This window comes from Varanus komodoensis, unplaced genomic scaffold, assembly GCF_004798865.1.
Source record: "Varanus komodoensis strain SLA01 unplaced genomic scaffold, ASM479886v1 scaffold110, whole genome shotgun sequence".
Classification (NCBI taxonomy): domain Eukaryota; kingdom Metazoa; phylum Chordata; class Lepidosauria; order Squamata; family Varanidae; genus Varanus; species Varanus komodoensis.
In genome coordinates, this window is record NW_025335318.1 from 57,168 (window position 1) to 78,585 (window position 21,418).

At 44.3% G+C, this 21,418-nt stretch overlaps 1 protein-coding gene across 5 annotated transcripts in view; it reads right to left on the bottom strand.

Annotated features, from left to right (window-relative positions):
* Positions 1-10,596, bottom strand: part of STX3 (syntaxin 3) — a 47,859-nt gene extending 37,263 nt beyond the window's left edge. For 2 of the 5 annotated variants that reach the window (XM_044420779.1, XM_044420778.1), the window contains exon 1: positions 10,126-10,414. In XM_044420779.1, coding sequence (XP_044276714.1) covers positions 10,126-10,155 — 30 coding nt within the window. In that variant the 5' untranslated portion in view covers positions 10,156-10,414. Of the gene's footprint in view, positions 1-10,125; positions 10,419-10,559 lie in introns of those variants that run through there. The other 3 variants (XR_006413797.1, XM_044420776.1, XM_044420777.1) reach the window with 3 other exon arrangements.
* Positions 10,597-21,418: the final 10,822 nt, after the last annotated feature.

Genomic DNA, 21,418 nt, shown 5'->3' on the forward strand with positions numbered 1-21,418 from the left:
AAGGGAGCATGTTTCTTCTGCAATGACACCTGCTGCCTGCGATTTCTAGAAATATTTTATATTAAAAATATTTATGCCTTTTTAAAAATAGGTTACTCAATTAATCAGGGGCATCTTTTATTCACAAATTTTTAAATCAATCTAATAATCACATGCATCTCAAACATTCATAAGTTCACATGGATCTCAGAACAGCATTTGTTCTTCCTGTGAAATGGACCTTGTCATGTCTGTACTCAATGTCAACTGCATGTGCTGGGATGGAGATATAATTCTACACCAAAATGCTCAAGGATTAAGATTAGGGTGGGAAACTTGCAGCCCTCCTGTAACCCTTGGCCTGATTTCATGTGAGGTGGCACTGAGAGAAAACAAGAGCTGCGTGATCTTGCGGTGCTGCAAATCTCACCTATTTTCAGATCTGGCCCTATCCACCATTGCCTAAAGGCCCCAACTGAGACTTCTCATACATAGAAAAAGGTTTCCTAACTTCCTTCAGCAGTTTCCGGTAAGAGAAGACCATAAGAAGAATCAACTGATTTGCAGGTGATACAATGCACATGATACTTTAAAAATGATCACCAGTTATGCATCCAGTCTATAAATTGTATAGATTGTTTAAATTAAGTTTCACAATTTGAATAGATTAAGAATTTCAAATATATCACTATATAAACAAATTTTAAAATGCAAAATGTCCCCATATAAAACATCAGCTTCAATCACAAATAGGAGGACAATGCCATACTACTAAAAAGCTGAGGAAGAGACCAATTGGGAGCAAGGCCAAACCTCAACTAGGCAACATGGACTAATGGTCAGCACCTATATTCCACAGTCAATCATGCTGCATTAGCAAAACATCATGGCTTGTTTCATTTCATCTTTTACACTGGTACCACATTTCAGCTGATCAGTAAACACTGCCTCACTACCCTTTCTCATTTGAAGGCTTTGTTCAACTGCTGGCACCAAGATTTTTGCTAAAGTTACTCTGCCAACATGTCTTTTCCTCAGATGAACAGCTCAAGGTCTAGCTCATGCTTTCTTATGCTGAATAACAGCCATGTGCCTCTTAGATCTTTTTCAGAGATACTAAGAAGAATGTAAGAGCAGCCACGGTGGATCCACCCAAGGGGTCTATGTAATGCAGCATACTGTTTACATAGCAATCACACATCTGACCACAGGAAACTAATAAGCAGGATATGAATGCAACTGCACCCTTCCACTCATGCTCCCTATCAAATGGTGCACACAAGCATACTGCCTCTGATAGCGGAGGCAGCACATGGGTCATCAGACCTAGTAGCTGTTGGTATTTTCTTCCGGGAATCTGGAAACTGGTGGCCATTACAACATCTTGCAGAATTAAATTCCATAGGTTCGTGATGTATTATGTAGAAAAGTACTTCCTCTTATGTGTCTGAATCTCCCACCAATCAAGTTCACGGCCTGAACTCAGGTTTTAGTATTATAAGAGAATGAGAATATTTATTTAATCTCTCCCTATCCACTTTCTTCCCATCATGCATAATTTGGTGTACCTCTATCATGTCTCTCCTGGCTTGCCTTTTCTCTAAGCCAAACAGTCCCAAATATTGCAAACTTTGCTCACAGTGGAGTTGCTCCAACCCCTTGGTCATTTTCATTACCTTTTTCAAACTCTACAGTATTTTTTTTTGAGGGGGTGTGATGACCAGAACTGTACACCATCCATTTGTATAAGGAAGAGTGTGATCTCGAAGTTCACTTCTGATAGCTTGCCTGGTTATGCCTACCATGACCTCTGCCTTCACAGCAGCTGCATGCAGGCTGCCCTTTTCATCAAGCTGTCCACTACAACCCTCAAAACTCTTTCTTGGTCAATCACTGCTAGCTCAGATTCCTTCAGGTTCTGTGCTTTACCACATCAGAAGCAGTGGGATTTGAACATACATGGTGCTTGCCAGGCTGGTTCAGCAGCTGGAAACCTCCCAATACCACCCATCCTGGAGCTACTGGTAGATATAGTTTCATCATTGGTTGGCCCTAATAGCATGCATGGCCCAAAATGACTTTCACATACTAAGACGAGTGCATCCATTGTGAGTGCTCCTCTGCTGAGATAGCGTGCCTGCAATTGCCAATATGCAATGCCTTCCAGACTGGTTTACTGCCATGTGTTGCTGCTTAGGGCTGTCTTTGCAGATATCTTGGAAGTATCAGAATATGGCTGCTTGGCTGTTAAATGGGTCAGACCAGGAGAGCACATCTTGCCAGTTTTAACACAGCTTCACTGGCAGCCAATTCATTTCCAAGTATGATTGCAAATGAAGTCCCATAAAGCTGGGTATATGAAGAGCCCTCTTCTTCCACATGTATATGCCTGTGCATTAATATCAACATCAGAGTCCTTTTCCTGGGAGCCGTTGCTTTGCTTCTTGTCTGGGGACTTAGGAGATCCAGGTTCTACTCCTTACTTAGCCGTGAAGCTCACTGGCCCAGGGTGACTCTAGGCCAGTCATGGACTCCCAGCCTAACCTACTCACAGGATTGTTGTGAGGATCGAAGTAGAAATGGAGGAAAAATATGAGCCGCACTGGGTTTCTCAAAAGAGGAAAAAAAGGCAGGATACACATGCAGTGTGATGAGGAGGAGGATCCATTCCCCAGCAGGGGTCAACTAGTAATAGTTTCCCAGGGTTGCTCCTGCTTTTTTCCACTACCTCTTGCTTGTTACTCTGGCCCAGACATTAGTGGTGGTGATGTGGAGGAGGAGGACATACCCTGCTCACTTGCTCCCAGGCTCTCTATCAAGCAGGCAAATGGTAGCAATCTTGAGGAAGGGGAGGAGGCACAACACAAACTGGCAGTGGGAAGGCAGAGAAGTAGCTTCTTGCTCGTGGGTCTACAAGAACCTGAGCTGACACTGCAGTCAGCAACAGAGAAAAGGGTATTTTCAGCAGTGGGGTCCCAACACTGGAATGCTCTGCCAGAGGGGACTCGCTTGACATCTACTCTGATGTCTTCAGAGTAGTGGTAGGCAACCCCCACCTTTTATTTCCCCAGGTCTTTTCAAATGTCAGCTGATTCTAGAGTTATCTTGCTTCTCAGGAATGTTTTGATTTGACTGTTATTTTAATTTGTAGGTAGCTTCGTCATGCTGTTTATTAACTTTGCTTGTGAGCCACCCTGAAAGAGTTTGCTGAAGGGTGGGGTAACATTTGCTGCTTAAATATACAAATAAATGTACCTTCCTAAGAAGTGACAGCCTGCCTTTCTGACTCATGACTTCCCCATTAGTTTATGTTGCATTTTAGAGAACTAAATATAACATATATGTGCATGCACACAAATAAAACTTCATCATTTTGTGTGGTTCCTCAGCTAAACACCCTTCAGAGTACTGCAAAAGATTATTTGCTTTGTCATTCAAGTTCAAGTTAGGAATTTTTTAACAGGATGTGGAACAAGAGGCAGGAGAAATGTCTTCTTCTAAGTTTGTTACACTGAAGAACTTGACTCTGGGAATGCACTAGGAAATGGGGCAGACTGAAGCCACTCCTGATAAAGCAAGAGCACAACTTGCTCTCTATAAGAGCAACATAGATCATAATAAAATAAGTTAGCATGCATTAGATAGACTGCAATTATGTGAAGGCTGTAATCAGCTCTGAACGATTCTAACTAAGGAGGGTTAAAGCAAGATGGTGGATTTGTCTTCATGGTGGGTATTTAAGCAGAGCCTGGATGGCCATCTCCTGTCAAAGATGAAGCAGATACATCCAGAGTTGCAGATAGCTAACTATTTATACTGTCCCACTGTGGTGGATTTAATGTAATCTTCCATCCATCTGGTACCTTCCAGATATGGTGCACTGCAATTCCCATCATCTCCAACCAGCATGGTCTTGAAATGATGGGTGTTGCAGTCCCTGCAGGATATCCGGTTGGGAAAGCTCAGTCTAAATGTTTGAAGGGCTCTGGCCATGCAGAAAGGGGAAATCCAAGGAGGTAGAAGATGCTTTGACACCAGGCCCCTCTTGTAGATCAGAACATAAAGAGGAGAAAAAACTGTTCCTAAAGCATAGTACTTCAGTCTGCAGGTAAAGGTGTAGGACATACATGTTTGTGAATACCCCCCCCCACACACACACACAACTAACTACACAAAAAACCTAGCATATCAAGGGGAAGGCTAGTCTGAAACCTTTTCCCATAATATGTAATTTCACAACTTTTTTATATGTCTGGTTTGGAAAGAATGCCTGTTCACATGATCTTCCAGCTGGAGTCTGAATTCAGAAACAGCACTACAATTTTTTCTACTCTATGTGTCAACTAGGCCACTATGGGGAGTTTGCAAGGGGCAAACAAAGTGGGCATCAGCTTCTACCACAGTGGTAGCCCAGTAAATGAAATGCAGGTTTTTCCAGCACCCTTGAACTTAGCTGCATGCTGGAGTATTTATCCCTCTAGCTCTTCAGAAAAAAAGCCCTTCCTTCAGAAAAAAAGTCATCAACTATTTTTTTTTTTTTAGAAATTCCCCACCACCTCCTCCATTAAGATCTCCCCCGGCTTGCATGTCCTCCCATTGTCACTGTCTGTTTGGGACTTGAAGTCTGTTGAGGAATAAAAATAAAATTAATCCCCTTCTCTCTCCCAAGCGTTTTATCTCCTCTTCCCCGGCTGATGGCTTTATAATCCTGACTAAATCCCCCGCACTCCTTCCCTCCCCTTGCCCTGCCCCCAGCTCTTTGAATCACAAGCAGAGAAACAATCCACTCCCTCACACGTCCTGTGGTCCTTTCCCGAAAGCCAAGAAGGGGGAGTGAGTAGATCTCAGGCTCCGACAGTCCAGAGACCTTCCTGAAAGCCAGGAAGCAGCAGAGTCAATCTCTTCTGCTGAGCAAGAGGAAACCAAGGTGATATGGCTCACAGGATTTGTTTCCATGCCAGGCCTATCAATACCTATCAAATGAGTAAACACAAGGTCAAATCTTGTCTTTTGAGGGTGGGACAGGCCTAAAGCCCTCCTCTCCACCCCCAAGCCCTGCAACCTGCAGGAATTATTCCAAGATACTCCTTGCCCATCAGCTCCAAACACCATCTCAGGCTGGGCAATCCTGAATTTGTCAGTCAGTCTCTCTCTCTCTCAGTCTCACACACACACAAATTTGGGTTGGGAGGAAAGGGAACATCTTCAATCACCATGAAGAAACCCACATCATTTGTTTGGAACTGGGTTGTAGTGTGCAGAAGGCAGAATGGGGCAGGGTGGAGAAGTGTGCCTGGTGGCTGTTGATGCTGCACACAGATCCAAGCACACAGCACAAGCAGACATCTTGTCCCAAGGAGAACCATGAAAGGGCCAGGATGGGGGTGGGGGAATCCCTTGCCCCTTCAAGGGGGGAAATGGTCCTTCAAGGTCCTATATCTTGGCAAAACACATTTGGATTAGGAAGAATTGACACTTGAAGAAGCGGGAAGCAAAGCTGATGAAAATAAGGGTAAGCAACCTGGGCATTACAGGTGTTTTGAAATGCAACTCCCGTAAGTCATGATCATTGGCTATGCTGAGTGGGGCTGATGGGAGCTGTAGTACAAACCAAGTGAGAGGCAGTTTAGGTTGTCTGTTCTTGTTCTAAGCCTTTCACAGGCCTGGAGCTAGGCTACTTGGTTATATATCCCTGCAGGCTGCGTAGTTCAAATCTTGCTTGTCCACATATTATTGTCACGGCAGGTCTAACAGCAAATGGTTGCCTGATCTACTGAGCAACAAAGACAAGGAGTTTAAATTACCATTAGGCCTTACATAGTTAGGCAAGGCTAACTATGAGCTTCAGTCAAAGCGGGACCTAAAACCTTTTCTAATAAAGACAAGCAAACAGGATCACAGGTGCACAACACTGTAATCTCATTCATCTTGAAGTCCCAGTACTGCAGACCACAAGTGTCTGATAGGGTGGCCTGAGGGGAAAAGACATCTTTTGTTTCTCCCTCCCTCTCAACGCAAACATTGTGCAGAACATTTTCAAGCTCACCCTGCAGTCTCCCTTGTAACCCCTCCACAGGCATCACGGATAGAAGCCAGGCTTTCTGCATCAGGGTCCTTCTTAGTCAAAGGGGATCTTTTCTCACAGCAGTCTCTCTCCTAAAATGCCCTGAACAGAGTTGCTGATAATGGAGTTCACTGCGAAAAACATAGCTGTTTTTTCCACACATTTTGTAGCAGTCTGCTTACCTCTCAGCAAATGGGGCAAGATCTCCTAAAGTCTGTCAATACTTCTTTCTGAGGTGCTGCAAAGTGCACCTCTGAAGTGAAAATACATTTATCCCCTTTGTTCTAGCATAAGGATTAAAAATTCCATTTCCCCCAGCTATTGCTACTTCTCAGTCTGAATCTAGAACAATTAAAGAAAGCATATACTTTTTTCTAATATAGTAAGAACCACAAACCAATTCCACCTGCCCTGATGAAGTGATTACTGCCAAAGCCATGTATTCTCTAAGATTCTGTCCAAACACAGAACAGCTGTTAATTTAAAACAAAGCTAAGATGCTGATTTAAGGTTCTGGCCCTTAAGTATGTGAGACACCTGAGAAGTTTTCCAAAGCCAGAGGGAGGTTCAGTTTCCAGTAGTTAGTGGATGGGCTTCATTCTGCTGCACTGCTCATTTTATTTCCTTTTCAATTTCAGAAGCTGGGCAAATTATGCAAATTGGAACATGCAAAACTGCATAATATATGCAGGCTGCAGAATTTAGTACAGACTTAAGTGTAGCATGGAGCACACAATCCAAATTACTCCCCTTTTAAACTAAAATTTAACTCAATCTTACAAACAAGAAGACATTTCTAGGAGAAAAGCTTGAGGAGTCTTGTGAAATTTTAACAACCAGAAGATTTACTACAACACAAGCTTTCATGGTGTGCAAAATAGCTTTGTTGGTGGGTGATAGCAAATTATCTTGCAGGATAAACTGATGCCAAAAATGCCCTTGTGTGGTTACAAAGGACAAACAGGTGATCTTTACACAAAAGGGGAAAATGGACAAAAATTGACATTAAAAATGCCAATATTTTAAAACTAGTGGGACAACATTTTAGACTTTCAGGACATCCTAACCCAATACTTTTTATTCAGTAAAAGCAAAAACTTTCAGAAAAAGATGCCAACATGACATTGCTCAGTAAAAGTTTTTCAGTTAACTGAATTCCATTCATTTAGTTCATAATCAAGAACTAAAGTTTCCCAAATTTCAGTCTTGTATTAGGTTCTGCTATTAGACAACCGTTGGTTCAGTGCCAACCCACTGCAGTTATTTCAGGTCAAATGAGTGTGTAGATGCTTCTTAACAATGGTGTGTGCAGGGATGAGGGGGACCAAGATATGCCTGTGAAACTTTGACTTCATTGGTTTGGCCCTGCTGCTTATTCCATATCAGTTGAACGGAAAAATAAGTCAGATAAGTGGTTCCTATTCTCTGTTATCAGAGGCAAAGCACATTAGGCCCAGCTCCACCCACTGAAGATTTTCACCATAACCCAATGTCACTGAGCTGCCTGCCTTTTCTCCACTACAAAGGTTTTCTCTCCCCAAATTTGCTTGCTGCCAGGTATCTGCAATCACATGGTCAGGACTAAACTCCAGATCATAAGGGACGTGGATATATTAATGCATTTGTGTTAGCAGCATCCACTACATCACTTTTCTGGGCATCATTTACTACTTCTGCCCTTCATGAATGGCTATTCCTATTTGATGGGAACATCAAAATGTAGCAAAAATGTGCCTTTCTGGTTGTTAAAGAGCATAACACATACCCTCAAGTAGATTTCAATGAGACTGAATGAGATTTCAATGAGGCTTTTATTGTGCAATTGCTCTGCCTTGTTCTTGCAATTCTGTGACGGTCCAGATGATGCTACTCATACCTTCCACCTGCAACCTTCCCTCCCATGTTTTTCCACTGCTCTACAAAGGAGGCAAAAATGAACCATTGCACTATGCCTTTAGACTGGCAGCCATGCTAAGAGCTCTCTGTATGGAAGCATCCTTCAACTGAAGTTGCTCCAAGGTCAGGGCCTGCTACTGGCATTACATTTCATCTGGCTATGGAGTGAGCATGCACATATAGTCTCTCCTTGCCACCAAATTGCTGCAGCCAGCCCAGCTGAGATTCAGAGGCCGTGTTTCAGGCAGACTTGAGCACCACTCTCACCTCGGCTTGAGCCATGCCTTTGGCTCTAGCCCTTGTCCTGCCTCTTGCTGTTCTTCTTTCTGGCCAAGCTCCACGCTCAGAGCCAGCAAGGGGGAGAGTGATGATGGCCCACAGGGGCACAGCCCCAATCGCCACAAAGCCTTTGTTGACAGGAGGCAACTGCATCGTCCCAACAGACAAGGAGACTTCATTGTGCCAAAAATGGGAGGGGAAATATACGTAACCAACTCCTGTCTCCAAACAAGCATAACAAAAACATGCCCTATTTACACAGTGAAGGAGAACAGCCAGCCCAGGAAGGAACTCCATGGGGAATCTGGCTTTCCCAAGCAAGTTTGAACAAAGAAGTGTGCCTAAGCCTTGGTGAAGTCCAAGACACGCCAAGCTCAATGCCACTTTCTGGCAATAAAAGCTACGAAAAGCTGTCCTCATGCCAAGGGCCTGCGCTGAAGTGACCAGCCTTGCAATGTCACACCATGATGCATACAAGTATCTCTACAAGAATGCACTTCAGGTACCATGGGGAAACTTGTCTTACAAGCTGGGCTCTGTATTTTATGTAGATCGAGACTGACAAACAAGAAGCATTGAAGACTTGGCTGAAGGACCTGCCACATCCTGTCTATTACGTTTATTTATGCTCAGCTGTAGGGAATCAATGGTCTGGAATACAGACACACCTTTAAAGCAAGGGACACCTGCTGTATCGCCTCCAGCAGCTATAAAACACAGAGTAGCAAAACAAGAGTGTTAAACCAGAGGTTATTCAAAATCAGCAGCTAAGCCCTTGATGTGTCTTATCCTTTCAAACCATGTTACATAGCTGGGGCATATGACTGACTGAAACACATGGGTTGGGTAGGAGGAAGAGAGAACTGGCAAGTGTCACAAGGAGGGAAACCAAAAGGAGGAAGTTGCCAGCTCCACAGAACTCTCTCAATGCAAGATATGGAGGGGAATGGGTGGTGCGGAGGGAACAGGTACCTTCACCCCATTTTCTGCCCACAAGTTCCTCTCAGATCGACTCCTTGGTTGCGTCTCTCTAGACATCTTCCCAAGACTGTAAATGAACTACTCCCCTCCCCGCTTCGTCCAGGTTTGACATTTTTAAACTGTACATGCATAATGTGTGCTTCCAAGCAAACACGTGTGATAGGTACCAGGCACCAAAGAATTGGCAAGTGCGATGGCTCCTAGATGTGTCTTTGCGTGTTGTTGTGGTGACTGCATATTTATTAATTCTCTATACTTCCTAGTGGTCAAAGTGCTCTGTGAAATTGTTCTGTAGTTCTACTATATAATACTTGGATGAATGCTCATTGTGCTGGCTACTCTGGAAAGTTGATAACCTACTGGGCATTTTAAGGATCTTCTCTCTTTACCTCTCCCCCCAATCTCCCACTCTTTTATTTCCAGATTAGTTTACTACTTCTACCCCCAGGGAGGACACAGTATGCCCGTTCCCCCCCCCCCCGAGAAAAGGAAGCCTTCCAATATCATGTGACAGCCCTGCAAATGAATGATCACAGCCTTACTTTGTGAGGCTCAACCCCTTGCCCTTCTCCGTCCAAATGTCTTCCCACAGGTGTATACCTGGCCGGTTTACACAGATGCCACCCCCACGGGGTTCAATGAGCATCCCAGCTCAAAGCCCCTAGTGTGATCTCCCTCGGGATATAGCAAGGTTTCTTCCACTGAATGAGTCCACAGTGCCATCCAGCCCAGAGAACTGCTGACACTGGCGGCAGCGGCTTTCCAGAGTTTCGGCACGAGTGTTCCTAAGCCCAACCTGGAAACGCCGCGGGCGGAACCCAGGGCCTTCGGCGTGCAAAGCAGGTGCCCCGCCGCGGCGCTCCTCCAGTCGCCGGAGGGTGACCCCACCCCAGGAGAGGAGGCGCGGCGGGGACGCGCTCACTCACCGCTTTCAGCTGCTCCAGCCGGTCCTTCATTTTGGACGGGTGCCGCCGCGGCTCCTCTCTGGGCGCAGCGCAGACCCGGGCGCAACTCCTCGGAGGGAGAACTTCTCCAGGAAGTGCGGTCCCAGCACGGAGCCCAAGGGGAAACTTCCCCGCCTTTTTCTCTTCGTACGCGCTAGGCGCGTTTGGGTTTCATCCGTACGGGGGGGAGCCACAGGCGCTTCCCTTCCTCCCGGCCGCGCCCCCCCCCGGCAAATCTAAATCTGCTTCTCCCCGCCTTCCCCCTGCGCGCGTGTGCGTGCGCGTGTGCGCGCGTGTCTGATCCCAGGGCGCTGAGCTGGCCCCAGCTGCTAATCCACAACGACATACACGAAGGGAAGGGAAGGGAAGGGAAGGAAAGCGGGCGGGCGAAGGCCAGAGGCACCTCCCATTATTACCTGAAATCGGTCTTAAAGAGACATTGCCCCGCCAAAGTCGAGCGCAGGGACTCTTGTCGCAGACCCTCCATTCCCACGTGTTTCTCATGGAACTACGCACAAGGAATGCCTTAAACTGGAAAATCGCCGAGGACACATCTTTTTGACTACGACTGCTGCGATTTCCGATGATGACAATGTTCGATTCGAGGACTCTGCCCCGAGGACCTTATAAGCGAGAAGCGGCATCACTGCAACTACACTTACGTTGGTGCGCTTGGATAAGAACTACGGACAAGCAAAAGCTTCGTGGAAACGGGAAAAAAATGGCTTCTGAGGAGGGGTTTGTGGGGGAGAGCTCGGCCTGGCCTGAAGGAACGATTTAGAGAGCAGTGAACTTTCTGGGCTTCATCAAGCAAGACACTTTCTTACTATGCTAAATATCTGCACAGTATTGCATGTTTTCTTGTTAATTAGAAAACTAGATCTGGACACTACTTGAGCGACTGTTCTTGTCCAACTAAGGCTACCTTCCTTTTTCGAGAGGAGGCTTAAGGCTTTTAACAGCTATGGCAACAAAGATCCAGAATGGGAAAAGGAGCAACAGCGAGGCTTCTTTCTAGATCAGATTTATGTCGGTCTGTGTCTTCAACAGTGGGATGCTATTAAGAAATTCAGAAACAAATGGATATGGAGCAAGTAATCCCTATTGTTTGCTCCACCTCATAATAATTGACTAAGATGGTGGGAGACAGGGTTTCTTCTGAAGCCAGTCCTTTACAGATCTTTATAAAAAAACAACAACAACTAATTTTTCACTGTCTCCTGCTGGAGGACAAGTGCTAGAAATGTACAGTGATTGAAATTTAGAGTACAATTTGCACATTTAGATAGAGAAAAGGTGCACAACACTGCATTCCATGGCCACTTTGGGGGGATTAACCATGCATACATGGAATATTTGGGAGGAGCTGACATGAGAATTTATATAAGTCATTTTATATACTTGTAGTTCTGTGATATTCTGGAAAATGCAGAATTGAAGATAGCCCCACTGTGGACAGAAACAGAATCATTTAGCGGGTACAGGAAGGACCGGCTGTACAGCATGCATAGATCTCAATTCTAACATCTCACAGGCATGCAGCCCCTCAGGTAATTGTCTCAGTCTGCCTTTTGGAAGACCTGCCCTTGTTTGGGAGAGCGGGAGAGCAAAGAGTGTGAGATGGCTCGAGCCTATTGAGGATGCAAAGTTTCTCTCCAAAGTTCTGCTGTGCAGTGGCTGATCTGCTGCCTGATATCCATGCCTGTTTTTTGCCTCCATTTATCCTGTATTCACATATATGCCGATAAATCAAACATTTAAAACCACAGGACATCTCCACCCAGCTTTTCTCCAAAGGTAGTCCAAGACATGCTGCCCCTGGAACTTCTCTCTGTTCAAAGAAGTGGAAAGCTTGCAAAAATATTGTATAGATTCATTATGGAATGAGGTACCAGTGTGAGAGTTGTAGACCGTTTTTCTGCCAAAACATGCAGAAGATTTCACACTTTGTAATTTTTTTTTTTTTTGCATGATATTTGAGCAGAGTCCTGCAGGGCTTTCCCCCAGTGCCCTGCTGGCTTTATGCTGCTGTCACTAGTCCCTCCTGAGCACTGCCAAGGCAACTGCGTGGACTTGCAGTCCCTGACCATGTAGCCTAAAAGGAGGTCACCAGCAAATGGAGGCCCTGACTTTGTTTGCCAGCTGCTGGCAGGAAATTTGCTATTTAAATTGATGATGATGATGATGATGATGATAAATTCAGAAGGACACACTGAGAGCCAGGGTGGTGTAGTGGTTAAGAGCAGGGGACTGGGACTCAGACGATCTGGGTTCTAGTCCTCGCTCAGCCATGGAGCCAACTGGGTGACTTTGGGCCAGTCACAGACTCTCAGCCCAACCTACCTCACAGGGTTGTTGTTGTGGGGATAAGATGGAGGAGGAGAATGATGTAAGATGCCTTGAGCCCTTTGTAGGAAACAGGCAGGATATAAATCAATCAATAAATAAATAAATGATAAAAGAAGGGTAGGGTTCCTTGCAGGTAGTTGCCCAGGAGTGCAGTGCTTCCTATGGGCAGCACCTATCCTCAGATTAGAGTGAATGTTGGACGAGGTTTGGAATGACTGAGGTTCAAATGCTAGTTGCAGATATGACGCTCACTGGCTGATATTGGAAAGTGACAATTGATTAGCCCACTCTACCTCACCAGGTAGGTGTAGGAGTTAAGGGTAGGGCGGAGGAAAGCATGGTGCTGTCCTTAGAGGATGAATGGAATGAAACTGCAATAAAAGCCACATTGCTTTCCCCACTAGATTGCTCTTTAACAGCAGTGTTGGTTGGTATACAGTAAACAAGGAACCACTGCACTTCCTTGAAATTATAAGGAAGGAAAACTATGTTCAGAAAACCAGGAAATGTACCCCAGTGTATGTGAACTGAAATGATACAAGTGAAAGAAGAAAGTACAAAAGCAGTAGCTGATTATTAAGAAAACAAAAATCATGACTAGGGAAGAATTACTGTTTATCTTTACTGTTAATAATTAAAAAATTGAAATCGTGAAAGACTTTACATACCCCAACTCTGTTGTCAACTCATATGCAGACTGAGCCAAGACATTCAAAGAAGACAGATACTTGGAAGGGCAATGAAAGAACTAGAAAAGATAATCAAGTCAGAGGACATTTGGAGACCAAGGATAAGATAATTTCCACTATAGAATTTCCATTTACTGTGTATGGGTGTGAAAGCAGGACAGGGAAGAAAACTGGAAGCAAATTGATGAGTTCAAAACACAGTGTTGGAGGATAGCTTTGCAAATACCCTGGACCAACAGGGATGGACAACCAGGCCCTAGATCAACTCAAAGCAGAACTTTCTAGAAGCCAAAATAGCAGAATTGGGGCTGTCATGCCATGAATACATCAAGAGAAGGCAGATCTCCCAGGAGAAGACAATCCTGCTAGGCAACACTGAAGGCAGAGGAAGGAGGGAAAGGCCAAATATGAAATGGATTGACTCCATAAAGGAAGCCACAGCCTTGAATTTTCAAGGGCTGGGTAGGGCTCTCATGGATTAGGCACTTTGGAGGGCTTTAATTCAAAGGGTCACCATATGTTGGAGACAACTTGGTGGCGCACAGCGACAACATAAGGCTGACTGTCTCCTTTTTCATAATCCACATGATCTACAGAACTGCTCCTGCCATGCCTGCCAGAATGAGCCAGGCAGCTGGCCAGCCCAACTACCACTATCCTGCATCTTGTTTGCATTGTCGATACTGAGAGACCTGCTTTCACAGGGATGAAAAATATATACCATTCATCAGAGATAAGAGTCTGAAAATATGCCACAATTACAGGGCAGTGAATTAGGAGCCCCTAATGTTGCCGAGGGTTATTGACTCTAACCAGTGACCTGTTGGAGCACTGGGCTTGTAGGTGTATAAAGGAGGAAATGCTCCGTTAGTGTACCTGGCACCAAGCCATTTAAAGTAATTAGGATTAAAACCATCTTAAACTGAATTTGCAAGCAAGGCTGCAAGCAACTATGGATGGCAAAATACCAGCAATACATGATCATCTCATCCAGGGCAGCTGCTGCTCAAAGTAAACTGGAGATTGAAGAAAGTTGTTGTAGCAGGATCGCCGTTATCACGTTCAGTCGTGTTTTCCCATTATTTTTTATTGTGAATTTTGGTAAAGCAAAAACAAGCACCATTTAAAGAAAATAAAGTATTAGAGTTGCCTAATGTAAGATCTGACTATAGCCATGACAGCAGATATAACTGCAATGTGTATGCATCTATATTTTATATATGATAAGATGCATTACTGTTCTTAGGCATAATTATGCATAGACTTCCACAAAGGCAGACCAAATATCCCTCTGTCTGTCCATTTGCCAATTATACGCAAGGACCACCCATTCAAACATTGAAAGCATCGTTAAGTCCTCGACCTGTTGTACTATTGCAGGTAGTCATTTTCCTTCCAGTGTTATAATATTAGTCTTTTAGCAGTCAGAGGGTGCAGAGAGTTTAATTATGCTGATCGTGTATTAATTTCCAAGAAGTTGGTAGGTAATTGAGACCAGCCTGCACATCAATAGATGTTAAAGATCTTTATTTCACAAAGTTTATCCATATTATTATCTCTTCTACAAAAAAGGCAGCCATTAAAAATTTCCAAAAAATATGTGGGTAAAAGAAGCGTAAGGTGTTACATCTCCAACATTTAGATGGTTTAGAGTAGACAAACCCTCATCATGAAGATGTTGTGGTATCCAGTATCCCCAAAGCATACTTGAGATGCCTGTAAAGGATTGGATATAAATGCTTTAAATAAATAAAAATAAATAAATATACCTAAGATGTGTTAACCCTTCTGAAACAAATGTCAATGCAGCAATCCATTTATCAGGCAAAACAGGACAATCCAAATTGATAATTGTTTGAGACCTTCTATGTAACATTTATTGTCTAATAATAGCTATTTATGTGGGTTGATATAGCTGTTCAGCCGCAATTAATACATAGAGGCTTGGAAGCTATAAGAAGCCTTGAGGCCTAACCTAAATTCAAGCAAAAGTTTCAGTTGGACATATTGGCATGCAGCTGTAACTGACAAATCGTATTTGGTGTACAAAGCAGAGAATGGCAGAAAATAGCTATCAGGACCCACTAGCTGATTCAGAGTAAAAATCAGATGATCCGTCTAAATCCTTCAAACAAAGGTTTTCTTGCCAATGCTGAATTTGTGTTTGACCATTCAAACTTTCCATGGTAACCGCAAAGTATTCAGTTAACACAGAGATAATAGACAGGGCCCTGTGCAGGCACTCTTTGAACTGGTCACTACTTAGATTTGTTCAAGATAGTTCATCTGCTGACATCACTAGATTGTGGCAATACTGCACTGTTCCCAGAAGCCCCTGAGGCTACCTACTCTTAGGAGAAAGTTCATTAGTCACACATGCATGCACATGTATAGTTGGAGAAGAATCTGGGGTGTAGTGGTTAAGAGCATGGGACTGGGACTTATCCATCTGGTTTGTGGTCCACGCTTAGTCATGGAGCCAACTGAGTGACTTGGGGCCAGTCACAGAATCTCAACCGACCTACCTCATAGGGTTGTTGTTGCAGGGATAAGATTGAGAGCAGGAAAAAAGCTGGCATATAAATATAATGCAATAAATAAATCCCCCTTTTATTTTGCAAACATGCATTATGTGTCATGAGCCAGGTGCCCCTTCCCAACGAATGCAATTACTCCAGCAGATGCTACAAAAGTCTTTATTCCAAACAACTACAAAAGGATCTTTAAGCCAAACAGCTACAAGGTATTCACCACACCAATAATACACACAGGATAAATATGTGCATTTCTCTATTCATGTAAAGATGTCATTTCATACCACTTCCACAGAACTGCAAAGAATGTTAAAAATATTCCTGTTGTAGCTTATTCTTAATTCCTATTTGTGGGTTGTTCTTGTTGTTTCACCTTTTCTGTAATTTTTTGGCTATTTTCTCTATATTTCTGCTGCTAAATGTGTGCTTTGCTAGGGAACTGGAGGCATTTCTGAGTAAACAGATGGATGTTATTTTCAGAAAGAACAATCAAGTTTATCTTCCCTTCTTATTCTTATCAGCTTTGGAGATGGCCCAGAGCAGTTCCAGATGAATCATCACCTCCCTGCTAGAGCCTCACATGAATGCCTGCAGACCCTTCCTCCTCCCTTCCAGATCAACACTGTAATCATGAAGGAACCACGAATTTACAAGTCAGCTTTTTTGTGGCAAGATCATCATTTTTTCTTTGCCCTGATAATACTTAAGGCCGAAGCACATTTTGTATTTTTTCCTGAGAAATTATCTGCTTGGAAGGAGTGCAAAGGTACATCCCATCCCATTTTTTTTCCTGGGGAAAAGGAGATTTGACAGCCAGCTGTCAAAACCCTGGATCCCTTTTAAAACAAGATTTTGCCAAGGCAATGTAACTGCATAAGTCCCAGTCCAACCCCCACATTGCCTTCTTAAAATCTCCTTTTAAAAGGGACTCAAAGTTTTGACAGCTGACTGTCAAAATTCCTCATTCCCAGAAAAAAGGAGTAGTAGGCATACAGTATTTGCATTTCCCAAGCACCTAAAATCTTGGGGAAAAGTGCAGGATGTACCTAACTCTGAGCTCTGCCAGGGAGGAGGAGGAGAATCTTGCCATGAAGGGGATGTAAATCATACCGTCTCCTTTATGTAAGGCTCAGTTCTGCCTTTGCTTTCTCTGGACCGCTAGCCTCCTGTCAGCCATCAAGAGAAAGCAAAAGGGGGAAACTTGTCTGAAGCTTCTTTGGGGCAATGTCCAGAGTAACTATCTATTGCAGCTTGACAACAAGTACCTCCCAGGACATTGCACCAGATGAGGCTTCAAATTTCCAGACTTGCACAACTGTGAACATTCAGACTTACTTGTGTACATATTTTTTTAAAAGTTTGCAACCATGGACAGTCCCTTCAGGGTGGTACTTGAGTACATTGAAGGGGATGTCAGCATCCACCAAAAAGATGCTAAGAAAGCTGGCTGTTAAGTGTTTTCATGATCTCCAGGGGAAAAAGGGGTAAATGGAAAACATCGTGCTGATTCAAAGTGGCTTACAACCATAATGAGGAGTGGAGGAATCGTCCTTTCTGAGGAACCCATAGAAGGATTAAAAGGAAGGGTTGGGAGGAAAGGAACAAACAACCCACAGGGAGCCCAGTCATCTGTTTGGCACACTGTGGGTTGTTCACAGAACATCCGGCCCACTGGGACTTCCTACCTGGTCGGGTTAGCATAATGTGCAAATGTGTCCCCAGTGATGTCACCATCCAGGTTGGATTTTTCTCTCCTCCTCGCACCCTACTCCTGTCACACCTGCTTCTGAAATACCTTGCCTGATGAAGATCTCTGGAAATCTTTTGCGTGTTTTAAAATAATATTTTGGTTGACCTAATGAAGGTAAGGTGAATGTTGGCGTTTTTCTTGAGGTTAATTGGGCTGCCTTTGTCCAGTATGCCAATAATTTGCCTTGGGGCCTTGTCAGGATTCTGAGAAGACTCAGCTCTCCTACACGTGACTCCACTTGTCTCACAGCGCTGGTCTCACATAGAAATCAGGCATGAGGAAGGATTTTCTGCAATCGCTGCTGGAGGAGGGTGTGCTCTGGGGGGATTTTTTAATGTCTGGTCGGTAGGTAATAACAGATGGGGGTTCTTTCTGCACATCAAACCAACAACACTGGCTTGGGTTAACTTAAGGCTGGTTTTCTTTGCTGCTGCATCATGAGTTGGCACCAGTCTCCATTCAGATTTGTCACGCATTCTCCGTTCATACTATTTTAACTGTTTGGTTTTGGAAGTATGTTTGTTCCTTAAACTTTTTAGTATTTTCACAAAAGGTATTCAAGCATCCTATGGAAAATATTCCATTAGGATTCAACATAACTTCCATATAGCCTGAAGTGCCTGATCCTGCCTAATCGTGTAACCTAAGCAGGGTGAGGCCTGGTTGGAATCTGGATGGGAGACTTGTTTCCTTCCTTAAGCAGGAAGTTGGACCTCATGGCTGAGCGATTCTGTGATAATTGTGAAGAATAAATGGAGATCAGTGGGATACTAATAGCATGATGGCCTGAACCCTGCTTACAGAGAAGGTGAGATAGAAGATGTTTCCATAGAATGTTATAAAGTATAGGGAAAGAAATTTCTCTATTTTCTTTCCTTTCTATGCCACTTAATAGCCAAGACCCTGTGGGCAGTTTATAGAAGTCCTTAAAAGAAGGCATCGTGCAATAAAAACAACCATAAACATGATCCACACTACAGAATTTTAAAACAGCTTAAAAATCGACAAACGGTTTAGCCACAGGCTGATAGTTTATGTGCTGATCTGGAGAAGATGTGGAAACAAAAGGATACGATGCAACAAACTTTGCACCAGGAAGGCTGCACAATATTGACTTTCCCCTTCATTAAAGAGGAACAATTGGTCACTAAGATTAATAAGGATTAATGGCCGTATGAAAGATAAGACAAGTGGTGTGAACAGCACTGCCAATGTAAACTGTACCCAGCACAAACTTGCCTCACAACTTAGAGGCAAAACTGGGTTCAAGTGCATGTTCATGGATTCTGGAAAATGGGCCTGGGTCGTGGAGGCCAGAGGATAGGCTGTTTGCTATCCTGAGTCCTATTAGGAAGCCAACGTGAAATAGCAGACCTGCTCCTAGTTTCTGCATACTGATTGCCTAAATTGAAGGATGTCCTCTGCTTGAGGTTTCACAATCATTAGGTTGTCGGAGGACACAACAAATGCAATTCAGTTTGCATCCTAACAGGGAGGAGTGCAATAGGACCCTGCTGCTCATGTTCCCCAGCAACTGCTGTACATTGGCATAGTCCCTCCGATGCTGGATGTAATGTAAAGCCAGCAAGCATCACTAGCAGCCTTTGATAGCTGTAACCTCCATGAATGCATTCATTCCACAAGAAGCCTCCAGCCACCTTCCAAACCAAGCCTGGGTTAGTGCTTCATCCACAGAAGTTCTTACCGTGTGGGGAAACGGGGAGCAGGTAATGCTGTTCATGTACTGGCTCTCTCATGAATGGCTGGAGTCCATAGTCCATCTCACAGTCAGTGCTTCACCCTTATGGAAACGTGCGCACCAGCCCGGCTGGCCATTACACAAGTCCCATGTCATCCAAAAGGAGGAGAATGTAACATCTGATTTTAAATGCAACATTCTCCTCCTACATTTGCCTACGTTTCTTACAAGCTGGGCACATTTTTTCTTCAGAAATAGACAAAACTTTTTTTGTTAACCACATCTTGAGTCAAATTTGCTAGGGATGACAAAGTTTGGGCTAATAGACTTGGGAAGCCAGATCTGCCGCACGCCATCTGGCCATCACTGTGCAGGTCACTCCCTACACACACATTTAACCCTTGCATGTGTAAAACACACCAGCATCTGTTAGGAAAGGCAGTCTCTGGTGGTAGGTGTGCCTTACGAATAGCAGGCTCTCCTTCTTGGCTTCAGTGACTGAAGCATTGCACAGCTGGGGTTCGAGCGTCCCTTCCTGAAGATGCCTGATCCAGCCATGGCCACACACGGTGAATTTACATCCCTTTTGGACGGCTGTAATGCACGCTGCATGGGGCAGCCTTTGAACACCGTTCAGGAACTTCAGCTGCTGCAGCACGACTGTGGACTGGAGGTGGTTACAAGGAGCGTGTGACTCCCTTGTGGCAGCAGCTTCACTGGCATCTGGTGTGCTTCTGGGCACCATTCGAAGTACTGCTTGGGACTTGCAAAGCCCTGTATGGTCTGGCGCCAGGCTCCCCAAAAGGCTGCGTTTTCCTGCACTTCCCACCAAGGGAGGCCCTTCTTTCATTACTGCCACTACCAGAGACACATTTGGTGTGGGTGTGGGAAAGGGCTTTCTTAGTGGTTTATTTATTTATTAGATTTGTTTGAAGGCCCACGTTTTGGAGCTCTGTGTGGAAAGAGGCTAGGGCGGCATCCTCACTGCTGTCCTTTTGCCAGCAGGCAAACACCATTTTATTAAAGTGGGCATTTGGCATGGAAACTGGCTTCTGGGTGCTATTTTTATTCTTATTGTGCTTTTAATTATGTTTTTAATGTATTTGTTTTACCAATATTTTTTAATTTGTTGTTTGTCACCTTGAAACCATTTCCTTATAGAACGGCAGGGTATACACTGAATAAGCAAATCCTGCCTTTAAAATCCTGTAAATCTTATCTTTTAAAGGTCTCCAGTGTTGAACATTGTTTGAAGACAAGTACATTGTGTTCTGAGTTCTCTGAGCAAGTATTTTCCAGTTTGTTTTCCACAGTCTCATCTTGTATTTCAGTCATTAGGGAAGACTTACCTAGCCTTGAAAAAAAAACCCATGAAGAATTCTTGCAAGGCAAAAGTGGTTGTAAAAAGAAGAGCACCATTGTACCAGAGGGCTTTCCCCTCCCAGAGCCAAGGGAGTTCCTTGGAATCCTGATGCTCAGCATTCCATCTCTGGCTGATAAATACTTTGTATAACTTTTGAGTAAAGATGCCATTTGGGCCATCTGTGATGCCATTTTGCTGCTGATTCAGGCTATGGAATGCCTGCCAACAGCGGCAAGGTTTGCTCCCTGTCTGTGGTCCTTTGGAAGCAGACAGAGCTGATGTTATGCATGCAAGCTGGTCTACTGGGCTGAATGCTGTTGTATTCTCTGGTGTGTTTTAATGATGTTTTTACTTTATTTACAGTACAATCCAATGTGACTGCTTATAATCCTCTAGAGAATTGTGGGCATCTGATGAAGTGTTGCTGGCATACTTCCCTTGTTCTCCAAAACACGTAGAGGGCTTTTTTTGGCCATCTAAATGCTTTGCACCTGCTTATGAGGAGGACAGGCTGAGGCCCCAGTGGGATGCATTTTATCTGGTGGAGCTTAATTCCTCCCCATTCCTCCAAGAACTACCTCCCAGCACTGGTTCCAAAGTTGGTCTTCTACCTTCAGAACTGCAGCCTGCCTGGAAGGAACTAGCCAGGTTAGAGTCAGTGCAGTGAAGGGCCAAAAGGATGGTGGCCGCATTGCAGGGAAAGCTGTATGAGGCGCGACTGAGGGAACTGGGTCTTTTTGGCCCGGAGAAGGGGAGACCCCGAGAGGATCTGCTGGCGACATACAGGTACATGAGGGGGTGTCACACAAAGGTAGGTTGAGACCTGTTCTCCCCTGCAGAGGAGGGCAGGACGTGCTCCATCAGAGCCAAGCTCAAGGAACCAAGGTTCAG